The sequence below is a fragment of the Geotrypetes seraphini genome, chromosome 16 (genome assembly GCF_902459505.1).
Source record: "Geotrypetes seraphini chromosome 16, aGeoSer1.1, whole genome shotgun sequence".
Lineage (NCBI taxonomy): Eukaryota > Metazoa > Chordata > Amphibia > Gymnophiona > Dermophiidae > Geotrypetes > Geotrypetes seraphini.
In genome coordinates, this window is record NC_047099.1 from 23,087,065 (window position 1) to 23,111,357 (window position 24,293).

Below are 24,293 nucleotides of genomic sequence, written 5' to 3' on the forward strand. Positions count from 1 at the left end.
AAAATAAAGAGGGGATGTAATATATCCAGCACCGCGTCTCTACTGACCTGTCAAATACCCTTCCGTTTGCCATACAATGTGCCTGGGTCCTGCCTTCCATCTGTAGTGCACTCACCTCTACCCATGTGCTGCCCTGTGTAGTGCGGTTCCTGCCGGTAAAACAACGAGGGGGGGTCAAAGATGCGCACTTGGCTGAGATCTCCAAATCGGGTGAGGAAGGCCTGTTCCTCTTTCTGGGTATGGATGGACAGCACTTCCTTGGTGAGGCCAACTTTGCGGTATTGATCCCTGTCTTGATCCTTGTCCTGCATCACACTGGGCGCAGCGGGCGCAGGGGCGCTGGGCATCTCTTCCATCATCACAATATCTGCGGAGAGAATACGAAGCATGACAGGTGTGAGGGATGGGGAGCTCAGAGACCGACAAGACCCTAGAAAAGCAGCAGCAAAGCAAGCTTATTCTATCTCCATGGGACAATTTCTGTTAAAAAAAAAAAAAAAGTTTCCAGGAGATAAAAGGTTAATAAATAAAAAATAACACACAAGCAACAAGAATAAAAAAAGGGAAACAAGGTGATGCTTTTTTTTAATGGATTAACAATAAATATAAGAAAACCCTAGCCGTGCATGCGCACTCCTACCTGCGTGTTCCGTTTTCCCTGATCCGTGAGGTGTAGGTCTGTGGCGGCAGGAGTGCGCATACGCGGGTCCCCAGCCTTCCAGCACCTAACTACACTGACCGCCAGCGCTGGACTCCCTGCTCTCTCGCGGCAAAAAAACCCCAAAAAACAGTAAGTTTTTTTAGGTCTCCCATTCCCGACGTCTGACCGCCCCCCCCCCCCCTTCCCTACCCGCGGTCCAAACTCCGAACCTGTCTGCAGCACTCTACACACGCTGCTTCGGGGTCTTCTACTGCCCTGATTTGCTCTGCCGCATCTCTGATGATGTCATCAGAGATGTGCCAGAGTAAATCAGGACAGTAGAAGTCCACGAAGCAGCGTGTTCAGAGTGCCGCAGACGCTGCTAGAGTCGGCAGGTTTGTCGGGACCGCGGGAAGGGAAGGAGGGGGGCGGGCAAGGGATTAAGGGAGCCGGCCAGACTTCTAGCACCCGTTAATGTAACGGGCTAAAATACTAGTTAATAATATTCTGTGAAAGCCGCCATATTGCTCAAGTCACTTCATTGGCTCCCCACTCATTTCTGAATATTCCTCTTATTGACTTACAAGTGCATTCACTCTGCAGCTCCTCAATATCTCCCCTCACTTATCTCCCCCTATGCTCTCCCTGCCACGAACTCCGTTCACTGGGCAAGTCCCTCCTCTCAGTACCCTTCTCCTCCACTGCCAACTCCAGACTCTGTCCCTTTCATCTTGCTGCCGCGCCGTATGCCTGGAACAGACTGCCTGAGCCATTACGTCAGGCTCTATGCCATAAGGCACCTATCTCCATCCTGTCATTCTCTCTGCAAGAAACTCCCCAAATCCTTTACGTCCCGTCTGTCCAAATTAAGACTCTAAGCTCTTTTGAGCAGACTCTGTCTATTTAGTAGTAGTGACTAGCTTTCAGAGGTCAACACCTCCTTCCTAAGGACAGTTATCAAAGGGCAACAATATCAAAATTTATATAAGTGAAATGTAAAAGAGTCCAATGAAAGCTAAAATAAGATATAATCTAATCTAATCTAATCCTTAGGTTTGTATACCGCATCATCTCCACGTTCGTAGAGCTCGACGCGGTTTACAGTAGGAGAAATAGGAAGGAACTACAACAGAGGGTTAGAAGTAGAAGGCCCGGCACAGGAAACAGATTTTCGGGCACCGGAACCAACGCACAGGACATGCTGGTGCCGGTGCCGATGCCGATGCAGAGGCTACACTGGAAGTAAGAAGAGGGTTCGGGTGGGTTGGGGGATCTAAGGTCGCGGCGGGGGGTGCCGGTGGTGGCGGGGGGGGGGGTGCCGGATCGCAGGGGGGAGGGTGCCGGTTCTCATGGGGGGGGGGAGCAGCGCTGCTGGCCTCGGGGGGGGGGGGGTGAGAACATATCAAAGCAAGTTTCCCTTACTTCCTATGGGGAAACTTGCTTTGATATACGAGCATTTTGGATTACGAGCATGCACCTGGAACGGATTATGCTCGTAATCCAAGGTACCACTGTATAATGAAAATATATAGGCTTTATGCATATGTTTCATAATCCAAAGCAGTTTCCTAGCGTCATCTGGTTTTTCTTTGGTGGGGGGGAGGGGGATCTTGAAATATTATGCCTATGAATCAGCTCTGGCTGTGGCCTAATTCCTGAGCCAACCAGTCTCATTCCTCTGCCCTATGCCTCATCCCAATCTTCTACTCCTCACTCTTCAACCCCCACCCCACCCCCAAGCTTCACTTCTCATCCCCTCCCATCTCTTCCCACCATCACCCCAGCAGTGCATCTCACTTCAAACTATTTAACCTGCTCAGCCTCTACCCTGTATCTCACCCCTTCAACCTATTCTGCAAACCCTCATCCTACAGCCAAACCACCCATTGCTTTAGCCCACACCAGTGTTATCGCAGATTGTTTGCCGCGAGAGGCACAAAGCGTAGGCAAGTCAGCCGGCACTGGCGCCTCTCCTCCTCGCCAGCGTCTTTCCCGCTCTCCGGCCTTCCCCACCGGTGTAGTCATTTTAGGGGTTAACAAGATCAGGGCCTCGTCTGGAGGGCTTCTACATGATGACATCACACACACGTCAATGTGTCAACGTCTGGGCACGTGCGGAGACCCTCCAGCCGCGGCCCCGAGTTTAGTGGGCTGCGGCTTGGAAAAGTTTGCGAGACACTGGCCTACACCCAAGTTCCGCTGGCTGATTCCAGTGTGTCTTAGCCACTGCCTGCTGGGGTCCTTGGAGAGATTTCTTTAAGATCAAGCAGATCACACACCAGGCTACAAATGGGTGAACTCTGAGGGGGGGGGCCCTGCAGGGGCATCACATGCTGCCACCGCCACCGCCACCACCACCACCATGCTGCCGCCATCACATGCTGCTGCCACCACCACCACCATGCTGCCGCCACCACATGCTGCTGCCATCACCACCATTAGAGAATGACAGGGGGACAAATTTTTCCCCGTGAGTTTTGTTGCTGTCCCATTCCTGTAAGCTCAGTCTTGACCGCACCAGCCTCGGGCACTTATGATTTTAAAGTGTTTGAGGCTTGTGCAGATGAGGACGGAGCTTGCAGGAATGGGGCAGGGACGGGAAAAGAACTCGCCGGGATGGGAAGGGAAAATGAGTTCCCACGGGGAAGATTTTGCCCCCGTGCCATTAAGAGAAGGCTCTCTTTCAACTCTCTGAGTACTGAGGACAATTTTTTCTGTCCAAGAGGCTGTCAGGGAGTTGCAACAGAGCTGCTCCCTCCCCTGAACATAAAGAGAGCTCTCTTCACCTAGTGTTACCAGCTGTCTGGGAAAACCCTGACATGGCCTCTTTTTAGAGAACTGTCAGGGCTCCCAGACGGTACGTTCCAAACCTGGCAGTTTGTCCAGGTTTTTGAAAGCCCCGAGTACCAGCCGCGTCTAAAGGGCCTTCAACAAGCACGCTGAAGGCCCTCCGGACGCGGCCTGGAGGTCGTCAAAAGAGAGACAAGGCTTTTTGGGGGGGTGGGTCTGGAACAGGGCAGGGCCCTGCGTCCAGGTTTTCCCGTCCTTAAATATGGTAACCCTATCTTCACCTCCACCGTCTATAACGTAAACAGACGCTAAAATACCTGATTCTGGAGGCTTCTTGTCTCCCACGTGGACAATGGTACTGCTGAAGCTACACTGACTAGTGACAGACACCACACTCTCTGCTTTACTGGGAAGAGCCATGGGTGTCATTTGGGCCCCCACCACTGCTGGTGGCTGTGGTTCTTTTATCTGGTGTGAGCTTTTCAGGGCTTCCTCTATGACATCTGTTTAAAGAGATGAAGATTGATTTTAGTGAAGAACAGCCAGCAGGTCAACGGAGGTTGTCGACACCATCTCCCGCCAGAGACAGATATTTGATACCACTTATAGAGACCATGAAATGACATAGACCAGATCCCTTTAACTTCTCCACAAAGAACAGAACATTCGTTAAATGACAGTCAAATAAGAAAAAAAAAAATATGAAAAGCAACAGGGGCAGCCTCTGTTTCTTTCCCCACGACACGCATGGGGTGGTCGAAGGAACCCAGCGATGGGCTTGGCCGGGGTGACATTCTTCCTGGTTCCCACTTCCTCCCCCCTCGTAGCCACTGTGAATGTTTTGTCCAAGACTTTTAAGCGAACACTACCAGGATGCTCTTGTGAATAACAAAACACAGCTCTCTGAACATGTAATTAATCGCACAGCGCTAAATAGTCCTAACGACTCGCACAGCCTGCCACGCTCAACACGGCGTGTCCAAGCCCTGCATCTACCCCTATGCCCAAGGGGGCATCAAAGATGCACACCTTACCGAGTTCTCTAAAATAGACGTGGCCCCGCCGAAGGAGCAGGAGGCGGGTGACGCTGGTACCCCTTCCTCTCCCAACAGAAGAACAAGCGGGGTGTGGGATAGACCACGTCGACCTCACCGTTTCCCGATTTTGTGCATTCTGCAAGCTTTTCTAGAGTCCTGTATCCTGACTGGAATTCGCGCCGTAGCCTGTGCAGACGCGTCCAGTTTTAAGTAGTTTCCCAGCGCTGGAGTGACACCTAGTGGGCAGACTTCATATACTACACCCCTGAGGCAGGCCTCCATTCGGAAGCCGAAACACGGACCGTGTCGGGTCACATCAGTTTATACCAGGACTTTAATACATTTGGACATTTTTATGTGCACTTTGGAGTGAATTTATGTGTATTACCATTGTGAATTTATTGATACAAATAAAGATTGTCTGTCCCACTCCCCATTTGTTCTTCTGTCGTTTGGCTTTACGTGGGGTTTCTGTTCCTTTTTGGTTCTCTATTTCTACCCTTCCTCTCCCAACCACCCCCCACGTGGCTACTGTTTTACAGAAGGAGTAAAAAGCTCGTCCTGGTCTTTAGAATTTCCGAGGAGCAGAGCCATGTTATTACACCCCAATCTTCCTATCTTTCAGTGAAAGGGACCCTCAGATTGCACCCTACTGGCTATGAAATCATTTCTGTGAGCAGCTGGTGCTGCCGGGTGGGATTTATGGCCCTCACCTTTCTTGGCAGCATACATGTCTGCCGCTGCCTTCTGCTTATCGTCGTCGCTGGTGGAGGAGGCAGTGTAAGAGGAGGATGCACATTTCCGCTTCACCGTGCTTGGAATATTACAACTCTCCAGGTACCTACACAAGATTGGAAGCAATACATCAGTCTCACAAATGAGAAATCCAAGTTTCCTAGTCTATTATTTCTTTGATATACCGGCCATCAAAATTTATCTAGGGTTTACAGTCAATAAAAATATTTAAAAGCAAAAGTAAAAAAAAAAAAAAAAATTTCCACCACATGATAATTAAATGTGGAAGGGGGGGAGGTTACATATATTACTTGAAACTGACATGAGAGGGGAGGAAGGTAGAAGAGGTGATTAAAAAAAAATCTAAAGGAGGGAAGGAGAAATGTCAGCTGCTGGGGGGAGCTGAAGGATAGGGGGAACCACAGGGGGGAGTGGAAAGAGGAAGAGAACTTTAGGCTCCTCAACCCCCCCTCCCCACCAAACACAGTCACAGGATCACTCACCGGATAATGCTGTCCAGACAATTAATTTGCTGATAGGAAACATTGGTCAGATCTTTCCTGTGAGGCTCCTCAGGAGTCGCTGCCTTTCCCATGCTAGGCTCATTCTCGCCCTCTGCTTGCTGATGGCCGACTCTCCTTAGGGATGTCAGTGCTAGGATGGAGAAGGTTAGAGCGCATTAAGAACACACTCCATAATTATCAGCTGCCATCTGGTGTGCGTGACGGAGGGTAAAAGGCAATAAAGGGTCAGCCTGAACCGGAGACTTTGGATGGGGTGCTGGACTTTAGCAGTGCAGGGGTAGCTCCCCGACACCTACCTGTTGCACGCTGCCTCGGTGGTTTTGCCCTGGAACCGATGAATATCTGTTGGCCCTGGTTCTTCACCATGTGAATGTCCTTGCAGATCTGCTGGAAGGTCATCTGGCAAGAGCAAAAAAGGAAGTTGCTTCACTATTCATGCACACTGCACAGGGGTTTCCTCTATGGTATCTGAACTCCATGCACATTCCAAGGAAATCTTCCCACAGTGTAGCAGGACCCACACTGACTTCCCTGCAAGCATATTAGATCCCCCACCCCTTACAGAGAAATCTACCTGCAAGACTGAAGTCTTCATGTGTCCAGGCAGGGCCCCCCACCCACCTCGCCAGACTTCCCACTTGAAGTAGTCTTCATATACCATGTTAGGTCCTCCATACTCCAACAAAAGCACTTTCATGCAGTAACAGTCCCCTGCCCAAATCCCCACAGGTACCCCAGCTTATCTCAGGAGCCATGCTTCATAAAGAGGTCCCTGCACCTCAACCTTGCTCATGTCTATGACCCAGACCCCCCCCCCTCTCTTTGTCTGGGCCAACTCATTAGTCTAAGGTCTCTATGCCTCTCCCTTGCCTAAATCACTCACCGGTCTGGGGGCCTGCACTTTCTCCATGACCATCCCATTGCTGTCGCTGGACGATGCAATGCTGAGAAACTGCTCTTGGGAGGTATGGCTTCCCCCATTACCCTTGCCTGTCGGCGTGGAGTTGTGCACCGGCTGAACGGGGACAGAAAAGAGGGAGATAAATCAGGAGTGTGAGATAAGAGAGATATACACACGTGTGAATAAAAGATGCGTGTCAAAGTCTCATCCCACAGGAAGCACACATAAGTGCACATGCGGACCACTTACCTGCATGAGGATCTTGTGAATCTGCTCAGAGAGTTCCTGGATGTCAAGGTCCAGAGGTTTCATCTCTACCCCTTTAGGGGCTGTGAAGATATCTTCGTTCAAAGGTCCGCTGAAAAAGACAAAATAAAACTTCAACTCGCGTATTCTGAGGGACACGAAGAGATCTCACTCCTGCCAGACTTCCTCTCCTCAGAGCACAGTTCTGCCAGGAATTGAGAAAATGGCTCCAACAGATCCAGTACGGGACATCTCTCTCCACTAGAGGGAGCTCCTTACACTGGGAAATCAGGAGCACCCCTCCCAAACCCTTTGCTGCCTGCCATTCCCCTCTGGCTGGCATATAATCTTCGCCCACCGAAACGAGATGATACTCACGTGCGAACTTTGTGTCGACCCAAGATAAAGGCCACCTTGCGGCTCCAGGGGTTGACAAAGCTGGACCAGCTGGTGTCGATCGTCACATATTCTCCATTGCGTGCGCAAAAACGAATTGGGGAATGGTCGAATGGCTGCCCAGCACACTGCAGGACTGCAAAGAGAGAAGGTGGAAGAAGGAAAGTGAGGCCAGAGAGACAAGCAGCTCAGAAAAAGCCAAGCTAGATCAGTGGTCTCAAACTCAAACCCTTTGCAGGGCTACATTTTTGGATTTGTAGAAAAATAGTTAATGTCTTATTAAAGAAATGACATTTTTGCATGAGGTAAAACTCTTTATTGTTTATAAATCTTTCCTTTTGGCTAAGTCTTAATAATAATATTGTCATTTATAGCTAAAGAGACATATGATCAAGAAACTGTTTTATTTTACTTTTGCGATTATGATAAAGATACCGAGAGCCTCAAAATAGGACCTGGCGGGGCCGTGAGTTTGAGACCACTGAGTTAAGGGGAACAGTTAATCTGATGGCTGGGTTGGAGGGCAGAGGGGAGAACAGGACAATCAAGCCATTGTGACATCACTGATGAGGCTGGCTCTTATTGGTGGAATGAGGCAATATGACATCACAATCTCAGCTCTGCTTCCCAAAGGCAAACAGGATGTCATGGTTACAGTTAAGCCAGTGGTCTCCAACTCAAACCCTTTGCAGGGCCACATTTTGGTTTTGTAGGTACTTGGAGGGCCTCAGAAAAAAAATAGTTAATGTCTTATTAAAGAAATGACAATTTTGCATGAGGTTAAACTCTTTATAATGTATAAATCTTTCCTTTTGGCTAAGTCTTAATAATAATATTGTCATTTATAGCTAAAGAAACATATGATCAAGAAACTGTTTTATTTTACTTTTGCAATTATGATAAAGATACCGAGGGCCTCCAAATAGTACCTGGTGGGCCACAAGTTTGAGACCTCTGAGCTATATGAAGCCACAGTCCCTCGGCTCTCACTGCACCTTTTCTAAGAGCTGAAGCAGCTATAATCACAGCCACTGAAGAACTCCGATCACTGCAACTGTGCACTTAAATTTCATACTCTTCCTTTCTGAACAGGTAAAAACAGTTTGCAACTTACTCTTTTTATGAATAGCCAGCATCAGTTGACGGTCCTCAGGGTGTACAGACAGAAGCACAGGCATCCCAATGAGATCTTGGGGTAGATAGCCAAGGAGAGGGACAGCCCTGTAACACAAGAGAATTGGCAAGGAGTGAGAAACCTCTTTTTTAAAATTTATTTAAAACATTTATATACCACATACAAATATGTGGTTTCCATATCACATACATAAAATCTTGTTTCCCTGCGATTACCACATAGACATGTCTAAACAATATCCTGATCGTCCCTGTTCTGACAAGTCCGAGCCTAGAAGGGCATTGCAGGGGTGTCCAACCTGCGGCCCCATGAAATATTTTGTGTGGCCCCAGTCGAGGGCGATGCAGTGTTTTCCTCTGCTGCCCCCGGGTGTTTACCATCTTGCCGGCTCCCTCCTCTGTCTTGCTGCAGTGTTTGTGCGGCCCCAGAAACATTTTTTTCGGCCAATGTGGCCAAGGGAAGCCAAAAGGTTGGACACCCCTGGCATATAGCTTTACAATTGCTGATATGCCTGATCCAGGGAAGGAGAGGACAGAGTTTATCATGAGAAGAGCTAACAAGATATAAGCTCAAAACTACCACATAACTCACCTTTCATCCACCTCCTGGAACACACAGCCTGGTGTGTGCCGGGTGGTAAAGATTCGCTTGTCCGGAGGGATCCTGGGAGCTGTGGAGAGCAAGCAGAACAAGGCGTAAGCGTTCCTATCTTCTCAAAGCCAGGCAAAGGAAAAAAATCCGTCTTCTAACCACAGTAGAAATTAATGCTTACAACCCCTTCCCAGGCCCCCTCCTCACCTTCATAGCCCGAGTGGACCTTCTCGGCAATGAGCAGGCAGCAGGGTTGTCCTTCAGCATTGTCCGAGTTTCGTACCTTCATCAGATATGGAGTCAGTCGGAAAGGGTAGTAATGCAGCTCTCGGCCCCCGCTGTAAAACAGACACCTGCAATAAGACCAGAGGCCACAGGAGACCGGGACGTGGCAAGGGGGGGGGGCAGCGGAAGAGCTCAAATGCTCAAGGTCAGGGGTGCCTGGGGTTGCCCTCTACCTCCCTCCCTACCCCTGCCGACCGCTGCTCTGATCGGGGGTCGAGGTTGTGCTTAGCATAAAAAAACACAGCCCGTCCCCGAGAAATGGAATGGAGGAGTAACCCTGGAATACATCATATCAACCATCCACAACATTTCTGTGGCCACCCACCCTCCCCTCTACTGGGGTTGGTGATGAGCCTTTCCAACACCAACAGTCTCCAGCATATTTCCAATGACCCAAAATATTGGCACCGCACAGAAATAAATACGGTGTGGAAGAGAGCCCTCTGCCACCTTAGCATGCCCTACTGTGTCAAGAGGTACAAATTCAACTTTCTAATCTCCATGCTGTGTCATTACATTTCTTTCCTCCCCCAACCTCTCAAGCACAATCTCTCCACTCACAGATCCCTCCCTGTGCCTTGCTCCATAGCTGCCCTCTAAACTTACAAATCTATCCAAACATGAATCACACCAGTGGTGATAGCATAGCTCAAGGAGCAGGGCCTGTTGTCAAGGAAGGCACAGGATGGTTTAATAAGGTGCGATGCCGGTGAACGCGGAGCAAGGCATGGCACACTCCTGGCAATGTCAGACAGGTCATTTTCAACACGCTTTTATCGGCAGTGTAAGAAAATGTTTGTGGTATCTGTGTCACTCGCAGTGTGAATATGGCACCAGGTATCCGAGATACATTCAGGCCTTTTTACATCCATCTGACAACAGACTAGGTTGTTTCAGCCCATTCTCTCAAGTCCAAATTCAGAGAAAGAGACACATATATACAGGAGAATAAGAAGAGACAGCAGTAAGGGACTCTATACTGACCCCTCCTTCCTAAACGTAATGCCTTGCTAATGAGGAGTGACAGAGCAGAGATGCCGAGTGCATTCCACAGCTGGGAATCCTCTGAAGAGATATAACCTCTGGAAGACACTGAATCTTTGTAATTATCCACCCCCCCCCCCAAAGCTAGCAAGACAGAGACAATCTCACCTCTCCTCCCTATCCTTTCTTTCTGCTACACCAGAACCTTCCTTAGTCCCACAGCTCCACCTCCTCTGCTCAGTGCCACAAAGTACTGCAGGGCAGCTCAAGGCAGGGTTTGAGAGATCCCCCACCTACCCCCTCGCAAGTGCCATAGGTCCTGCGTATCGAGAACCTGTGGCTCAGACCCACCCTGGTGAGAGAGGGAACCATGCAGGATTTCTGCTGCAGACATTCTAAGCCAGAGAGAAGAAAACTGATTTTTTTTTTTTCCTTTTAGTTATTTTTGGTCTTTGGGACGCAAGGGAGGCTTAGAACTTTTTTTTATTTTTTTTTTAGTATAGTGCAGACATGACAGAGAAAGTTATGAAGTTGAAAAGGTGCATGCTCTCTCTCACACACACATACACACTCTCTCTAATTACCAAGCACTTTTCACCACTGTATATTAAACAGCGGAAAATTTAAACCTACACAGGGCTATTCTACCCACCCAGGATACTGTGTTCAGTTTTGGAGACCACACTACCGAAAGGACGTGCTGAGGATCGAGTCGGTTCAGCGAACGCCACCAGGATGGTCATGGGGCTCAAGGATCTCACGTATGAAGAAAGACTAAAGAAATTGCGGCTGTACTCACTTGAGGAAAGAAGAGAACGGGGAGATATGATTGAAACGTATAAGTACATCACGGGACGCATCGAGTCAGAAGATGATATCTTCTGGCTCATGGGACCCTCAACCACCAGAGGGCATCCGCTGAAAATCAGGGGAGGGAAGTTTCATGGCGACTCCAGGAAGTACTTCTTCACCGAAAGAGTGGTGGATCATTGGAACAGACTCCCACTCCAGGTGATAACGGCCAGCAGCGTGACGGATTTTAAGAAAAAATGGGATACTCACGTGGGATCTTTAAGGGAGTAAATTCAGGGGGGGGAGGATACTTGGAATGGGCAGACTTGGTGGGCTATAGCCCTTTTCTGCCGCTTTTTTCTATGTTTCTATGTTTCTATTCTCCACGTGGCATGGGTTAACTCTTCCTAGAAGATTATTGTGGTGTACAAAGAGTGCAGGATGGGTGGGGGGGGGGGGGCAAGGAGGAAAACCCTCAGCCAAGGTACATAAGCAATGCCTCCGCTGGGTCAGACCTGAGGTCCATCGTGCCCAGCAGTGCCAAAGTATGAGAAAGAGAAAACATGTAAAAAACACAGCATGGAACCCTTCCCTCTCCTGTTCTACACTTCCTCTCTTAGAAAACAGTGCAACACATGTGCAAAAAACACAGAGCATGCTCCCAAAATATAGAAAAACAAAATTTGTTTGAACTATTTTCTAAAAATAAAATAAAATTAATAAAAACCAATGGAGTAAAAATACAAAATACGTGATCATGTAAAGCCCAAGGCATATGCCTGCATCGATGATTAACAAAAATCAAAATTTATACCTACGTTTTTCATAAACAAATCTATCACAGCGTGTTCTGTCAAGAGACTATTTCCCCTTAAGTAATGGTGAAATGCTCACAATGATAAAGATTGTTGGTCTGGGGTAGTCTTGGCAAAAAAAACATAACAGCGTATTTTTCTTTTTTTTTTTGGGGAGTGTGCACTCTTTGTTTTTGCTTTGCCACACTTTTTCCCCTTCTTCACCCTCCCCTCACCCAGCACTGACACCCCTTCCCCACCCATTCCGTGCCAAGAGCACTCACCTGATCCTGCAGAAGATGGATTTTTCCTGTGTATAATCCAGGAGTGCTGCATCTAAAGAGAAAGGGAAGATGTTCACGTCAGTCTCTCTTTTCTCCATAAACGAGCAGGTATGAACACACCAACATTACACTTATCCCCCCCCCCCTCAGCTTTTTTGCTGTCCTGCCTGTGGTCTGCAGATCATAGTTCACAGTCCGTGCATCTCGATTTGTATATCCAGCAGAAGCTAAAACTAATGCACAATCTCGGCCTGCATGCCACGGGAAAATAGCAACTTAAGGGTTTATGGCAATGGATTCTCACCTGCAGAGGTACAAGCACTCCAGGATGGCAGGTGGAAGGGTGCTGTGGAGCTGTAGAAGACGCTCACATCCTGGGGTGCCAGGAACTCGGCAAAGGAGGCCCCCTTGAAAACATCATGTTTACAGCGCAGGATGAAGGCGGCTTGGTCCGAGATGTACACAATCTTTCCCGTGATGAAGGAAACAGCCAGGGAGAATGTATCCTAGAGAAAGGAAGAGGAAAACGTCATTAGCGATAGAAAAATCCAGCGGCGGGTTTGCTTGCTCGACTGGCAGCTTTTCTGTGAGTGGCTGTCACAAAGGGCAAAAGCAAAACAGCTCACGGGGTTTTTGAGGTTGTACTCGGAGGTAATGTTCTCCAGCTCGTCAATGGTGTAACTGGACATGTCCAAGCTGCAGGGTTGTGTGTCATCAATGGTCCACTGTTGGTAATAGTCTTGGTTAGCTAGAAGAAGAGAAACCACAGGCTTCAGAAACAGAAGCATCCAGGTCCAACATCATATAACCCTTTTTCTCCCCCCCCCACCTCTACAACCAGCAGAACAATCTCTTCCTTACACCTCAAGGGAATCCTTAACCTGCAGCAGCTGGCTTCAGTGTTTGTGTAGGAAGAAGGATCGGAGGCCTTCTAGACTTGATTCAACTCAGGCAGGCCTTCCAGAACAGTTGCTCCATTTTGCTCTTTCCATGGTGTGGGTGTGCCTGCAGCTACCAGAACTATCTGCCCTTAGCATGCTTTCATGCTTTTTTGGTTTTGTAGCATTGTGGGATGCCTTCATTCCCCCCGTTTTATATTCCCTCCAAGAAATCTGCAGCTGTGGGCCCTTCATCTGGCCACTAGATGTCATTGCCGCATGAATTAGATAAGAGATATGCATACAATGGATGCATGGGGAAATTTGGACTTGCTTGTTAATTTCCTTTCCTTGAGTCCTGCTAGACCAGTCTGGACTGAGCCTTCCACCAGGTTCCACTCGTGCAGACTGGTCTTGCACGGACTGTAAGGAATTTTCATTAGAGATAGAGGAATGAGCTGATGCACTCCTGCCCTAAAGTATCCCTAGCCCCAGGTGGCCCAGAAAGGTGAAGACCTCACCTGGGAATCAAACTCATGTTCTCTGCATAGCACTGAGCTCGACTATCCTTTGCATATTTATTCTTTTGGTGGAGAAAGGGGCTACAATTCAAATACCTCAATGACTTAAAATTTTTTGTCTTGTCCCATGAAGGTGCTGTTTCTTAGCAGCCCTGCCTCCATCTTGTGTCATTTCATGCACCTACAGACCTAAACCCAAATGCGGACTTGTACTATTGATTTGTGAAAAGGCTAAGGAGGTAGGTGTTGGGGCAGCAGATAACCAGGATACAGGAAAGAGGCGAGGATGGGGGAGGAAGAAAGACACAGTATCCTGGTTGTGGGGTTTCTACACAATCACTCTGTGTACAACGCATGGCATACAAGTGCCTCTGGTTACCATGGGAACACTGCTGCCAGGCACACGCATCAAAGTGAGAGAAGCCAAATAAAATCAACAAAGCCATTCCTTTTTACAGTTCTTTCCGCTACCCTCTTTACTATCCTGTATTACAATGGGGTAAGGACAGGGGTAGGCAATTCCGGTCTTCGAGAGCCGCAATAAATATGCATGAGATAGATTTGCATCTGAAGGAGGCAGTGCATGCAAATCCATCTTGTACATATTCATTGTGGATATCCTGAAAACCTGACCTAGCTCCGGCTCTCGAGGACTGGAATCGCCTACTCCTGGGGTAGGCGAATGTGGGCCAAAGGAGTTTCACAGCGGGACAAGAGCAAGGACAGGCCTAAGGACACAGGAAAGCATGACAGCAGACCTTTGGACCATAGGACCAGGTAGGCCTGACACCATCAGAACAAGTCTCAGTCACAGCACGAGATCGACTTGACCCTATAAGAAAGGACCTGGAATCCCGAGCTCAGGCAAAGCTCACATTCTAAGAGAACACCTCAGACCATGGCACTAGAAACAGACCATGGCCTCAAACTGTGCAAGCAGGCCTCACACTGGATACTGGAAAGCCTTCCGAACACAGGTGGAAGACTGCCAACTTCCTCTCTGCTTTCACCACTTTTAAGCCTCTCTCTTCACCCTAGTGATGCTCTCCAGAGAAAATCAATCAGTCTACTGCAGGCAGTTAAACTTGTGCCTGATCTCTCCCAGCTGTTACAGAAATGTGCATATGGCACACTGCTAGGGAAGCCTCGGGAAAGCACAGAAAGCGGAGCTAGCTAGCTTGTTGAGAGGACACTAAAAACCAAAAAACATTAAGCGCCAGCCTTTCTAAGCAGCCCATGCTCTCCGCTAACTCCCCACACCCGTTCGACAGTGTCTTCTTCCAAACACACTCCTCCTCGCCCCATTCCCCCAGCTACACTCTTCCCGCCTCCTCCCCCCCCCCCAGTCCAATACCTTCTCGTCTCCCCTCCCCTTGCCCTGGTTAATTTTCTTTAGCACAGAAGAAAAACAAAGCCACTGCACAGACTGACTACCTCACTAACAAGGCTCCCCACATTTAAGCCACTCACATCCTGAAGCCACTCTCTCCAAGCTGCAACAGGAGACAGTGGGAGGTAGTGGTACAGTGGATACTTAGGTCCAGAGAGCAGACTGAGGGAGAGGAGGGGTTAGGGGGGGAGAGAAGAGGGAAGCTGTCTAGCATTTGTTAAAAGCTACATTTGGTTATATCTGCAATAGCCTCCCACTTATTAAAAAACAAACAAACAAACAACTCAGCTGAATGTACAGTATATCATTTTGCCATGATCTAAAGACTTTCTGTTTAAAAAAACTTTGTCTGCAGGTAATTTATTTCTCTAGGCGTATATATTAGATTGACTGCTGTATTAGTAATTTTATTGACTGAGCTGTTAAAATCCCACTTCTGACACCATTAGCCTAGGTGCACAAATGCTCTACACAGGCTGACTCACCTCGCACCTGCTTGACACAGGACAGGGCATATTGCAGCGTGGCCAGAGTGCCAGACTTCACTTTGTTACGTTTTTCTGTCGGAAGTCGGATTTTCAGCTCTTTCAGAGCCTTCATCAGCTCCTTCTGAGTCTTCTCCCGAGCCGACTGCTCACTGCTGCAGTGGGGAGAAAAGAGAGCGTGTCGGCACAGGAGAGGCATGTGTCTGAAGAAGGACAGATAGATTGCACAGAAAACACGGGACAGACATGGAAAGCGAGACAGCCAGAAGGCGTCAAAAATCTCAGCTGATGGGAGTCTCCAAGAGAGACAATGTAGGAACTCCCTGTGAGACCAGGTGACACTTGCCTGCAGCCACTGGTGGAAGGGTTATCATGTTCAGAGCTTGTACTCAGGAGACTGTATGCAATGGAGCTGCTGGGGGGTGACGGGCTGTGAGAGTTTGTGCTGTAGAGACAAAGATACAAGATTAAAACCAGAGACTCAAGAAAACAAGTCTTCACAACCCAAGCCAGAGCCTGCCCAGTGTCTGCAGTATGCGAGAACATCGAATTACTCTAAGACAGTGGTCTCCAACTCAAACCCTTTGCAGGGCCACATTTTGGATTTGTAGGTACTTGGAGGGCCTCAGGAAAAATAGTTAATGTCTTATTAAAGAAATGACAATTGTGCATGAGGTAAAACTCTTTATAGTTTATAAATCTTTCCTTTTGGCTAAGTCTTAATAATAATAATATTGTCATTTATAGCTAACAAGACATAGGATCAAGAAACGGTTTTATTTTACTTTTGTGATTATGATAAACAGACTGAGGGCCTCAAAATAGGACCTGGCGGGCCGTGAGTTTGAGACCACTGAGTTAAGGGGAACAGTTAATCTGCTGGCTGGGTTGGAGGGCAGAGGGGAGAACAGGACAATCAAGCCATTGTGACATCACTGATGAGGCTGGCTCTTATTGGTGGAATGAGGCATTATGACATCACAATCTCAAAGGCAAACAGGATGTCATGGTTACATTTAAGCCAGTGGTCTCCAACTCAAACCCTTTGCAGGGCCACATTTTGGATTTGTAGGTACTTGAAGGGCCGCAGAAAAAATAGTTAATGTCTTATTAAAGAAATGACATTTTTGCATGAGATAAAACTCTTTATAGTTTATAAATCTTTCCTTTTGGCTAAGTCTTAATAATAATATTGTCATTTATAGCTAAAGAGACAGATGATCAAGAAACGGTTTTATTTTACGATAAACATACAGAGGGCCTCAAAATAGGACCTGGAGGGCTGCATGTGGCCCCCGGGCCGCGAGTTTGAGACCACTGCTCTAAGACCACCTCATCCCGCATCCTAGGGAGTCTTTGCTAAGACAATGCTCCCCCCCCACCCCTCCCTGCAAGCACACATCACGTCTACCAAGCTTCTGAAGGCCGTGACAACTGCAACGGTATCTATCGCAACATCGCGTCTGTCACGTCCGAGTGACTCACTTTCACTGAGATGTCACAGAAACATCACAAACCCTGCCTGAACGATACACGGAGGCAGTGAGAGTGTTCACGGCCACATTTATCAGAAAAAAAGGGTGCAGGGAAAAATACAGGCCAGGAAAAGTAGTGGATGAAGTGGCCAGCTTGGGGAGAAAAACTTCTCCTTTTCTCAAAATTTCCCCCTCCGCGGACACAAGCCGGTACCATGACTAAAGCGCGCCGGACATCGGCTTGCTGACAAACCCGCGGCGACATTTGCGTGCAGGACTAACGTGCGCCGTTGCTTCTGCCAGTTTCAGGCCTTCAGGTTTGCACTCTGAAGGGGGTGTTGGGGGGGGGGGGAACCCCCAGTACACTTAAAGTCCTAACGCTCCTGTTGGGGGGGGGTTGGGGTTAACCCCCCCCACTACACTGAAAAGTCCCGAAGAAAGGAGAACAGGAGTCTTCAGTTTAGTGAGGTGGGGGGTTGCCCCCCCCTCCTCACACACACCCCCAACGGGAACACCAGGTGTAGTGGGGGGTTCCCCCCCAACCCCCTCAGAGCGCAAATCTGAAGGCCTGAAATCAGAAGAAGCAGCAGTGCGTATTACCCCTGGGCGGGATTGTCAGCGGCCGCACTGTCTGCCACTCACCCACATGGCCCCAGGCTCTTCAACAATTCTTTCAATATTTGTGTCCCTTTCCCTCCCACACAGAACTCCAGGCCCCTCAACCTTTGCCCCTTGGCGATTTTACCCCTGACTAGCTGTGCAAGGTTTTGGGCCCTTCAACCCTATCCCCTCCCTTCCTACACAGGCCCCCAAGTCCCTCTCCTCTTCCCCCACCCGTCTTTACCTCTTGCTGCTCTCAGTGGTCTCCAGAAGGGCAGAGTCCTTCCCGTTGCCACTGGTGCTGCTGTGGGAGCTGCGGGAGTCTCGTCCGCGCGACTCAGTCCCACTGCCATTGGCGTCCATGTCATCATTGGACTGGTTCCGATGCTCCGCCTCCACCGCATCATCCCGGGGGGTGCGCCCTCTCCTCCCCACGCCGGTCCCACTGCTCTTGCTGCCGGCCTCGGCCTCGCCCTCGCTATGGCTCGGTCCCGAATCAGAGTTTCCGTTGCTCATAATTTAAGGCTCTGTGTGCCAAACTATGGCATCCTCCGGGTTACAGAAATAGGTGAGAAAAGCAGTTCTGGACAACACCTGAAGGGGGTGAAACAGGGAAATTCAACAAGGTGCACACAAGCAGATATACAGTGCAATACACATCTGTGCTTAAAGCCTAAAACACACAGAGAATTGGCACACGCAGTGAGTTACAAATTTTCCCCTCTCTACCTGTTGTATTTCCTGAGCAAGGAAGCTGCTAGATCAGGCCTCCACCTGGGAGAGTAATTGTTTTCTCAATGTGTCGATCACATGGACTGCACTGAGCCCTACAGGGTCCCAAATCTCCTTCTGGAATCTTAAGAGAAGCTGAAGTGGGGCCGGCACATCTCCGGTACAGGGCGTGATCCTGCAAGACTCCCTTCCTTTCCGGCTCTGCCCCCTCTCTCCAGGCTCTGCCTTCTCTCCCTTGGAGTCCGCCCCCCCCCCCTCCATCACGCCCCTTCTCAGACTCTGCCTCTTTTGCTCATATGTTTAAGTTTCCATTCCTTTACTATTGCTGGAGTCTTTTCCTGGTCTCTTGAACGGTGTGACGATAAGAACACCCCTACGGAGGCTGCAAGATAATGTATGAACACCCAAACACACAAGGACTGTGATATACACATATATAAGGCTCCCAGAGAGAAAACACACAGTCTGAACCACACATGCTATCATTTATGCTTCAAAGGAGACCTTCCGACCCTTTCTGCTCCCACAGGACACCCGCTCGTCCGCCTTACCCAGCCCCTCTGAGGCTAGCGATCAATCCCTGCCTCCATCAGCCTAAAGATTTGCATCAAATCCATGGGATGTTGAGAAACAGGTCTCGGGACAGCCCCCTCCCTCTATCAGAGCAGATTACTGGACAAAAAAGGGTCTCCTTAACACCTCTAGCTCTTGTCTCCTTTCATTCCCTGAGAACCTGCTCAGACAAGTTTCTCCTGCTTCCACAGACGGAGACAGAAGGTAACAAGAAAAGGGGAAATTGAAAGAGAGAGCAGGGGAATAACTAATTCAATGGCTATTTAGAGAAGGGTGGGCAGCTCTGAAGAAATATGCCAGGTACACCTGCCCGAGAACCAGTGGCATAGCCAGAACCAATTTTCTTTGGTGGGGCCCGAGGTTAATGGGAGGGGGGGGGGCACTGGGCAGTGTTGATGTTCATGCTCCATTCTCCTGTTATCAGCTTGGGTGGGTCTAACTCCTAGTTTTAAGGGGGGGTACTATTGCCCATGCATGGCTACACCGTTGCCAAGAGCTCATAGCCCCATGGGGAGATGAAGCAGCTCACTAAGGCGCACCATGATTTTGTGGGACAGTGGCACTGGTTCCCCCCCCCCCCTCCTTTTCACACCATTCAAGAGACCAGGAAAAGACTCCAGCGACAGTAAAGGAATGGAAACTTGAACATATGAGCGAAAGAGGCAGAGTCTGAGAGGGGGGGCGGACTCCAAGGGAGAGAAGGCAGAACCTGGAGAGAGGGGGCAGAGCCAGAAAGGAGGGGAGTGGCAGTTTAGCTCCTAGCGCTTCTAAAAAACACTCGGGAACAGGAACAGTATGTCCCAAAGTCACGGGCACTGGAAACACCAATGAACAAGTACCTCCGCCCACAGATGTGCCCTTCTGACCCAATCCCAGGCAAAGATGACACGGTGTACTCTGCTCCACGTGCAGGAACTCCTCTGTGCCACTGTACAAACTAACACAGAACATGTGCGCACAGGACTCTATGTCTACGCCAGCCTCTCAGAAACTGGTGACAGTGCAAACTGAAACACCACAATGGCCGGAGAGACCACCAAGAAAGATGTGTGTTGATTTATAAACCCCAGTATCATACAGCCATCACTGGAGCACTCAGGGCTAATACTACGCATCAGATAAAACCATGTACAATCTCTATATAAACCTTCACCTGAAGCAACACTCAGCCTGGAGGTACACATGAAAGAAAGAGGATTAGAAAACCCACTTGCATCTCCCTACCTGTTATTAGCGTACTTCACGGGCCTGTATATCTAAATCTCGCAAAAAACAAAGTCTCTCCGTGTCGGATACATGCACGGACGAGGGTTTCGCCGCTTCCACGGCCCTGAGAGCCAAGGTGAAGTCTGCTCCTCAGGTTCAAAGCAAAAAAAACCCGTTCCGCTGAGACCGAGCGCGAGGACCGACGTCTCGCTGTTCTTGCAGCCCTCAAAACACTTCCCATCATTCTAGCCTCACTATAGCACTAGAATATACTCTCATGAATACCACCACCACAGCAACACCAAGTCAATTCTTCAAACCTTTTCCCCACTACATAGTCAGAAACCTATACAAGAAATCACCGTCTGTAACCAGAAAACTGCTTCCTTCAACACTGTATAACTCACTACTGTATCCCGAATGTATTATTATTCATCACAGTAACCTATTAATGGTGTGGGCAGACTTGATGGGCTATAGCCCTTATCTGCCGTCAACTTTCTATGTTTCTATTATATACTTACTCTTTGTTTTGTAATTCTCTTGGAAATGTCCAGACTATCAATTGTAACCTGCTATATACATGCTTCTTTGTATTGTAAACGCTCCTGGAAATATCCAGACTACTAATTTGTAATCCGCTTAGAACCGCAAGGCACAAGCGGAATAGAAATCACTAATGTAATATAATACCTTTCAGCTCCAGCAGCCCCAAGATTCAAAGCAAAGACCGAAGCCTCCCGTTCTCCTGGAGATTTAAAGTAAAGACTGACGTCTCTGCTCCCACAGTCCCGAGATTCAAAGCAAGGACTGATGCCTTCTGTAGGTTCTCAGATCCAAGACATTTCTCTGCTCCCGCAGTCCTGAAAATCAAAGCCAAAGACTGACGTCTCTCCTCTTGCAAGTCTGGAGAGTCAAAAGCAAGGAATGACGTCTCTCTGCTCCTTTAGCCCCGAGGTTCAAAGCAAGGACCGATATCTCTCTACTCCTGCAGTTGTCAGATCCAAGGCACGGAGTGGCTTCTCTCCGCTCCAGCTGCCTCACAATCTAGGCAAGGACTGACAGTCCCTGAGCCCCGCAGAGCTCTCAGCTCTCTCCACCCCTCCCGCCTCCTAACATGTGAGCCTGCCCTGGAAACACAGTGGGCATTGCATAATGGGCAAGCTGCCACCAATGGGCTGCCCGCCTCTGATGTCATTGCTGTTACAGTTATCTGCACGTGGAGCCCAGTGCTGCATGTGCCCCCAACCCTTTTGTATGCTCCTATTGGCTGAACGAGCAAGCCAATGAAAGAACAGATTCTGCACAACAGTCGTGCAAGGACAGGACTGGAGAAGCGCTATTAGGGGTGGTAGGCATTATGTCATACCACATGTGTGCAATATATACACATGTTCATTTCAGTTGAGTCAGTACCCCAACCCTTAATAATACAATGCAATATATAGGCTAAAGAAAAAAAAATGCTATATAATTCTCAGACATAAGAGGACTCCCATCATATAGAAACAAACATATCTGATAATTATATGAAAGTCAGTTATACACACACGAGTATTGATCAGCTATGGACATTACAAAGAAACCCACTGGAAAATAAAAATCGGCACGCAAACAAAGCACTATCCAGTCAGACAAGACGTCATCAGACAAGACCTTCAGCTGCAAGAACTGTAAAAGCAACATTCAATCCAAATTTATCAACATTTCCTTGCCATTTTAATCCTAAATTATCACCATTTTCTTGCAGTGGAACTGAAAATGCATGGCTGGAGACATCAAGTTGTACAAATATAGACAATGAGGTAAACGGAGACCTCCGAGTGCAACTCCTATAGAGACTGCTGGAGGTGAAAGCGCTTGACCGGTGCCAACCAACGGTCTGAAAAAAATCACCCGTCCCTCCCAAGGGGTTTTCTCATGATCAGGGAGGTGGGCAGAAAAAAAAAAAAAAAAATATCACTTCCAAGTGCGCAGGTGGACTTTTCCCAGCACCTTCTACTTGCACCAAAAGAACATGCATGGGTTTACCAACTTTGAAAAGCAGTACAAAGACTTCGGAGAAGAAATACATACTGACCAACACAGGCGTGCATAAATGCAAACATTTTTATAGAAATAGAAACATGTAGTGCAGGATTGGTAGGGATATTAAAGAGACAGTATTATTTGGATAAATAAATGCATGGACACCCGTGCACCCAGATACATAAAGATAAATCCATACATACCCAAATATATGCACAAAATCTCTTACATACGCTCTTCTCTCTCCTACTGCCTTGTGTGCGGTACAACCTCAGGAATGACTCTGAAGGTGTGTGCCGCAGCGTAGAAGCCCAGAAGCTGGTGACATCACTTTTCACCCAGCCAATGAAATAACAGTCTCCTCCCCCCCCCCCCCTCCCCTCCCGTTCTCGAGGCACGCAGAGAATGCCGGCACTACTGGCAGGCCAAAATGTGCCAGTTCCCTCCTGCCCCTGTTTTCCCTGTGTACTTACTGTAATAATTGCCGAGGGCAGGGAGGACAACAAGCAAGGAGGCGGAGAGAAGGGTAGCGCCACCCCCTTTCTCAGTCCCTGAGCCTATAGCCTTCCGTAGAGAGAACAAGGTGTGCTGGACAGGATGTTCAGATGCAGAGCAAACCCCAGCAGCTACTCAGGTACGCCCAACAGCATGTGCAAGAGTGCCAATGAGAGTGCGGGTGCAATACACGGAAGAGCCAGGGATCAGGACGTACAGTAACAGAGAGGAAGAGTCTGTGAATCAGAGACAGGAACATGGGTACTCTCATCCCAAGTGCTCCTAAAAGAAACGCAGCGTGCCTGAGTGGGTGCAGAGTACACTGTCTGAAACAGAAGAGGATTACAGCAAACACAAGTCACATACTTTTTCCACCTTATTACACAAAGACACAGATTCTGAAGACAGATATGGGCCATAAAGTCCATCCGGCCTGAGCAGTTTCCTTCTCTGTGCAATGTTAGAGACCCCATGTACACCTTTCCTTCTATGTCCTCACACCTAAGGATCTCCTTATCCCAGACAACTGTGAATTCTACTCTCGAATTTGTCGCCACCATCGTCACAGGGAGGCAAAAAGACCTATTTCCCCATTCAGTGCCAATGAAAAGAAGTTTGAATTGGGGGGGGGGGGGGAGGGAAAAAGAAAAACAAGCCCAGAATCACATTCAGCTTCCCGTATGTTGTTACGTCGCTTATCTTTGTCCTCAGAGATGGCTTCTTCACACGGGAACCTCCAAAACACCACTTGATCTCGCTGGCAGACCGAGCTGCCACTCTACAAGGCAGGACACATCTTCTGTGTGTTACTTATATAAGGTACTGCAGTGCCCATTTGGCAATTGCTGACCTGGTAGGAAGCCACCATGCACACCCCTCCCCGGCAGTGGCCACAGATCACCATCCACATATGAGTCCATGCGGCATTTGAGATAACAGCCGTGGCATCACAGCTTACAAGCACCAATCGAAAGAACTTTTCGTCGGCCGTAAGCCTGAAGTCATTATGCCATTGTATAGATCCATGGTGAGGCCCCAACCTGGAATGCTGTGTGCAATTCTGGAGGCCGCATTATCGTAAGGATGTGCCGAGACTGGAGTCGGTCCAGAGAATGGCCACCCGGATGGTCTCGGGACTCAAGGATCTCCCGTACGAGGAACGGCTGGATAAGTTGCAGCTGTACTCACTCGAGGAACGCAGAGAGAGGGGTGACATGATCGAGACAGTCAAATATCTCACGGGCCGCATCGAGGTGGAAGAAGATATCTTCTTTTTCAAGGGTCCCACGGCAACAAGGGGGCATCCGTGGAAAATCAGGGGCGGGAAACTGCACGGGGACACCAGGAAATTCTTTTTCACTGAAAGGGTGGTTGATCGCTGGAATAGTCTTCTACGACAGGTGATAGAGGCCAGCAGCGTGCCTGATTTTAAGGCCAAATGGGATAGACTCGTGGGATCTATTCACAGAGAAAGGTAGGGGAGGGTCATTGGGGTGGGCAGACTAGATGGGCCGTGGTCCTTATCTGCCGTCTATTTCTATGTTTCTATGAACTGAAAGGAAGTCTCAAAGGACAGTTGGTCTGTCTGCTCTGACCTGCGTCCATCTCTTTCACTGGTATCAGAGGACACCGAGGTGCACAGGCCCCCCCCCCATGCTCTGAAGTCTCTCTTCCTCCTCACCTCTCAAACCACGGCCAGTCACATTCACGTTAGTTATTGGAATTTATTAGTCACCTTTATGAAGAGGCACTTTAGCTAAACAGATCAGGAGATGC

General features: G+C 48.7%; 1 protein-coding gene across 9 annotated transcripts in view; it reads right to left on the reverse strand.

Annotated features, from left to right (window-relative positions):
- Positions 1 to 24,293, reverse strand: part of PER1 (period circadian regulator 1) — a 52,116-nt gene that overhangs the window by 7,217 nt on the left and 20,606 nt on the right. For 4 of the 9 annotated variants that reach the window (XM_033924425.1, XM_033924429.1, XM_033924424.1 and 1 more), the window contains exons 2-18: positions 17,728 to 18,077; positions 15,755 to 15,853; positions 15,409 to 15,563; positions 12,761 to 12,882; positions 12,439 to 12,640; positions 12,135 to 12,186; positions 9,203 to 9,333; positions 8,996 to 9,074; positions 8,384 to 8,490; positions 7,252 to 7,405; positions 6,877 to 6,985; positions 6,610 to 6,741; positions 6,023 to 6,125; positions 5,706 to 5,856; positions 5,181 to 5,308; positions 3,748 to 3,933; positions 116 to 367 (exon numbers count right to left, since the gene is read on the reverse strand). In XM_033924425.1, coding sequence (XP_033780316.1) covers positions 116 to 367; positions 3,748 to 3,933; positions 5,181 to 5,308; positions 5,706 to 5,856; positions 6,023 to 6,125; positions 6,610 to 6,741; positions 6,877 to 6,985; positions 7,252 to 7,405; positions 8,384 to 8,490; positions 8,996 to 9,074; positions 9,203 to 9,333; positions 12,135 to 12,186; positions 12,439 to 12,640; positions 12,761 to 12,882; positions 15,409 to 15,563; positions 15,755 to 15,853; positions 17,728 to 17,999 — 2,434 coding nt within the window. In that variant the 5' untranslated portion in view covers positions 18,000 to 18,077. Of the gene's footprint in view, positions 1 to 115; positions 368 to 3,747; positions 3,934 to 5,180; positions 5,309 to 5,705; positions 5,857 to 6,022; positions 6,126 to 6,609; positions 6,742 to 6,876; positions 6,986 to 7,251; positions 7,406 to 8,383; positions 8,491 to 8,995; positions 9,075 to 9,202; positions 9,334 to 12,134; positions 12,187 to 12,438; positions 12,641 to 12,760; positions 12,883 to 15,408; positions 15,564 to 15,754; positions 15,854 to 17,727; positions 18,078 to 18,212; positions 18,232 to 20,687; positions 21,031 to 22,225; positions 22,338 to 24,293 lie in introns of those variants that run through there. The other 5 variants (XM_033924427.1, XM_033924428.1, XM_033924426.1 and 2 more) reach the window with 5 other exon arrangements.